We start from the raw sequence: 4,364 nt of genomic DNA on the forward strand, positions 1-4,364 counted from the left end.
TGGGGAGCCCCTGCCTAAAGGCAGAGTAATTGTCCTGATAAGGACAGCCCCCCTGTCTTCCCCTAGGCCCTGACTGTCCCTTACAGGAACCCCTGGAGAGTTGCACTGATACAACAAAGTAAAAGCAAAACAATAAGGGGTTAACAAAAACAGCAGGAAGAAACACCAGTACTTAACTGAATCTGAAGCTTTACACACAGGTTAGAGACTCCCACCTACGCCAACCAACTCTCTAAGGAACTAAATAACCAGCAAGGAGGAAAGGGCAGGGTACAAATGTAAAGCTCTTCCCACCTGCTAATAGAAAGAGCAACTAGAAAACCACACTCCCAATCCTCACCCAGGAATGACTAACAGTCAGCCTGCACCCATGCAACATATAGAAAGATAGCAAAGCAATCTCTGCACAACATGCATTAACCCTTGTCCTACATAGCAACACGGCGACAGGTCTCACCCTGTGTCACGGCCACCATGCCACGACATTGTCACAACCGACAAGCTGCGACAGATATATTATAATTTTATATTATAGTTTATAATAATAGTTATCCTTAGTCTTATAGTAGATATGAAATATTTATATGTGCCTTTCTTTTCTAGGAATTGTTTGAAATGAATATCAATCACACAGTGGTAACAGGATTTATTCTTTTGGGATTTTCTGGAATTACTGAACATCAAGTTTCCCTTTTTCCAATCTTTCTATGCATGTATACAATCACAGTGGCTGGGAACCTATCTATAATCATTACATATAAACTTAGTCCAAGCCTTCACACTCCAATGTATTTCCTTCTTGCTAATTTCTCTTTCTTGGAGATACTCTATATTTCATGTACTGTCCCTCTGATGTTGTCTGGTTTACTGTCAGAATGTAAAGTCATCTCCTTTTCTGGCTGTGTTATACAAATGTATTGTTTTTTGTTGTGTGCTGGAACAGAGTGTTTTATGCTGGCGGCCATGGCTTATGATCGCTATAATGCTATATGTCACCCTCTGTTGTATACTGTCATTATGAATGAAAGAGTCTGTATCCAGCACATAGTAGGTTCATATATCATTGGTGCAGCTAATGCTCTAATATACACAGGGGTCACATTTTCATTGCCATTCTGTGGATCCAATAAGATAGACCATTTTTTTTGCGATGTTCCACCAGTACTAGAACTCTCCTGCCAGGATATTTGGGTCAATGAACTTGTGATATTTGTCATTGCCGGCTGTGTTATAATTGGTTCATTTGTAGTAACAATCATTTCCTATGTGGAGATCATTTCAAAAATTTTAAGGCTCCATTCTGTATCAGGCAGGGAAAAAACTTTTGCAACCTGCTCTTCTCACTTTATAGTTGTTACAGTATTTTATGGTTCAGGAATATTTATGTATTTTAGACCCAGGTCTAGCCATAGAATTGGCCAAAATAGCGTGGTGGCTTTAATGTATACAGTTATTGCTCCACTCTTAAATCCTTTCATATATAGTCTTCGAAACAAAGAAGTCAAATCAAATATGAAAAATATAATTTTACGGAAATTTAAATTCTGAATTAAAATTTCTGCTTATTATGTGCTCTCTTGTGATAGCTTTAGTATATATTTCAACTTTTTAAATTTTATTTTGCATTGTTTCAGAATTTTTATTGAGATTACATTAAGGTCTTAATTGACTTAGATGGGACTGCAGCTAAACTCCATTCCCTTAGCTAAAACTCAATAAGCTATTCTCCTACCAATTATGGATATAGCAATCCTGAAAAGATATGGACTGGTGTTTTTGAGTGCTCCTCATCAGGCCTGTGATGTCAACTTCTTCTTTTTCTTGACATCCCAGCCAAGAAATTTTAGAAACAAATTATGTTAAAAAATATCAGTGATGAGCAAAGATTTCAAAAGTTCAGTTCAGCCATTTTGCCAGATTTAGGTAAAAAGTTTGGTTCAGTCCAGTTTAGCTTGAACTGATCCAGAACATTACCAATACCTCTAAAACTGGTTTATAACAATGTATAATTGCCATTACAGCTCTGTATTCCACTCTTAAATCATATAGGTGTGTGTCTAAGTACTTTTGAGCTGTTTGTAAGGCAAAGTTAGACTACTTGCAAACGGACGATATTTCAGTATGATATTCCGACATCAGACTTAAATAGCACCTATCCAGGTGATCATACACTTTCTTAATCATGATCCACTTTTGCCAGAACATCAAAAAATCTTTGTGCTAGATGCCATCTATTTTATTCTTTGTAACAGTCAATATACTTACAACGATCTACAAAGGTCTAAAACAGCCAGTGATGATAAGCACAGAATATTATTTGTAACTCGTTGTTTGTAATTTCCCAGAGCACCATTGCCTTATAAGTCTCCTTACTTAGCTTTTAGGCATCCCCACACCCCTTCTGGGTGCTCTCCGCAGGGAGAGACTATAGCATCCCCTGATCCACTCACTCCCTAGGGGTCTCTACACACTTTTTAGGTGCTCTCCCCTTGCAACTCGCTACAACTCCCTAGCACATTATGCTAAAAAATATTTTGTAGAGATATTGGGAGATTCTACACAGGGACCCCATTTTAATAACTGAGATCCCAGAGCACCCTACGGTGGCCTTTCAAAAAAGTCACACCTTGAAACATATGTTGACACCTTCCCATTCCTACATACAGAGCGCCCTTCCCCTATTTCAAGGAATTACAGGGGAACAACTAAAAGGCTCCTACCGATGCGCGATACAAGAGTGTAAGTGTTGTTCAAAATTCATCACAAATGGAAGGAAGTCCAGATGGGACAAGAAAATAAACTAATCCTCCTCAGGGACTTCTTGAATTGCGGATCAAAAATTGAAATATATATGTCAAATGATTCTGGCACTGAGGATAAGGACAAACAAACATTGTTCAAATATCCAGAAGGGATTCACAAAATATAGGATTTTAAGGCATTTTTTAAACCACCACAACAGTGACCCCTCTAGTATACACCTAACCTCATTGGAGAAGATCCCTCAGGGAGAGTTTTTAAGACTAAGAATAAAACAAATGTTTTGGATCTTCTGGTTGAACATACTTAAGCCCAAGGGGCTCAATGAGGTGCTAGAGAAAATATGAATTTATGTACAGAGGGTCAGGATCAAATGCAGAAGACCAACCCTTCATTGAATCTTCTAAAATATTGTTACATTTTTTGAGTCTTTTAAACATAATCTATATATTTTTTATATTTATATTCATATTAATTTTGTCATCTTTTCATCCTTTATATATTTTACATTTTACATACCTTTTAACATTAATTAATTTTATATATATATATATATATATATATATATATATATATATATATATATATATATATATATATATATATATATATATATATAATATAAATCAGGAATTTCAATCAATCTTTTTAGTCAGTTTTATAAGATTATTTTGTTTTTTTTTGTATCTACATATATGTTCCTATATTTTATTTAATGTAATTATACCACAATTTTAGATCTTTTATGGTCTCAATACATACCTTGGAACCAAGCCATTCCAATCTCCAGATCCTTGATTTCTATATATCATCTAATTATTGCCACTATTATAACTTAGTACAACTATACAACTGTTTATCATTTTAATAAATTTGGTGTTGGTCATTTTTTTATATAATTTTTTATATTTATATTCATCTTGTAACCTTTTTTATCCTTTATACTTTTTAACATACATTGAATATTTATATAAAGTAATATTAATATGATTTTAATCAGGCATTTCAAATTACAATTTTTAGTCACTTTTACAGATTTATTTTATTTATTTTTATTTACCTATATGCACCTATATTTTATTTTATGCTATTATAGCAGAATTTTAGATTTTTTATGGTCTATATACGCACCTTGGTGCAATCTTCAGGTCCTCTTATCTTATATTTTATCTTATTATTACCACTATCATCATTTACTACTTCTGTTCTCGCTTCTATTGTTTTTTTTTCCATATATTTATATAATCGTAATCAATTTGGTGTTGGTCATTTTTAGATATATATTTTTATATATTTTCCACATGCAATTTTTTTCTTATTACTCTTTTTATCACTTCATTCTGGTAAAACACACTTTATGGCAAGCAAGTTTTCATTCCTTTTTAAGATGTTCTTATGAAGATTATGTGGATCTTTGATTTCAGCCCACATTTCTCCCTCTCTTCGTCGGTAACTAATTCAGGATTCAATAAGCTGTACTTCAACTTTTTTTTTTTTTACACTTAGTCTCACCATAACCATACCTGAAAAGGTTTTTTTCCCTATTATTATGCGTTATTTATATATTTTTTCTTTGTTTTTCTCTTTATATGTTATTCCTGATA

General features: G+C 33.7%; 1 protein-coding gene across 1 annotated transcript; it reads left to right on the forward strand.

The window, feature by feature from the left end:
- The first annotated feature begins 615 nt into the window (after positions 1 to 615).
- LOC136572073 (olfactory receptor 5AP2-like) lies at positions 616 to 1,548 on the forward strand. Its single transcript, XM_066572687.1, has one exon. It carries the CDS (start codon positions 616 to 618, stop codon positions 1,546 to 1,548), a length of 933 nt encoding a protein of 310 aa, XP_066428784.1.
- Positions 1,549 to 4,364: the final 2,816 nt, after the last annotated feature.

The sequence above is a fragment of the Eleutherodactylus coqui genome, chromosome 6 (genome assembly GCF_035609145.1).
Source record: "Eleutherodactylus coqui strain aEleCoq1 chromosome 6, aEleCoq1.hap1, whole genome shotgun sequence".
In the NCBI taxonomy this organism is placed as follows: Eukaryota; Metazoa; Chordata; class Amphibia; order Anura; family Eleutherodactylidae; genus Eleutherodactylus; species Eleutherodactylus coqui.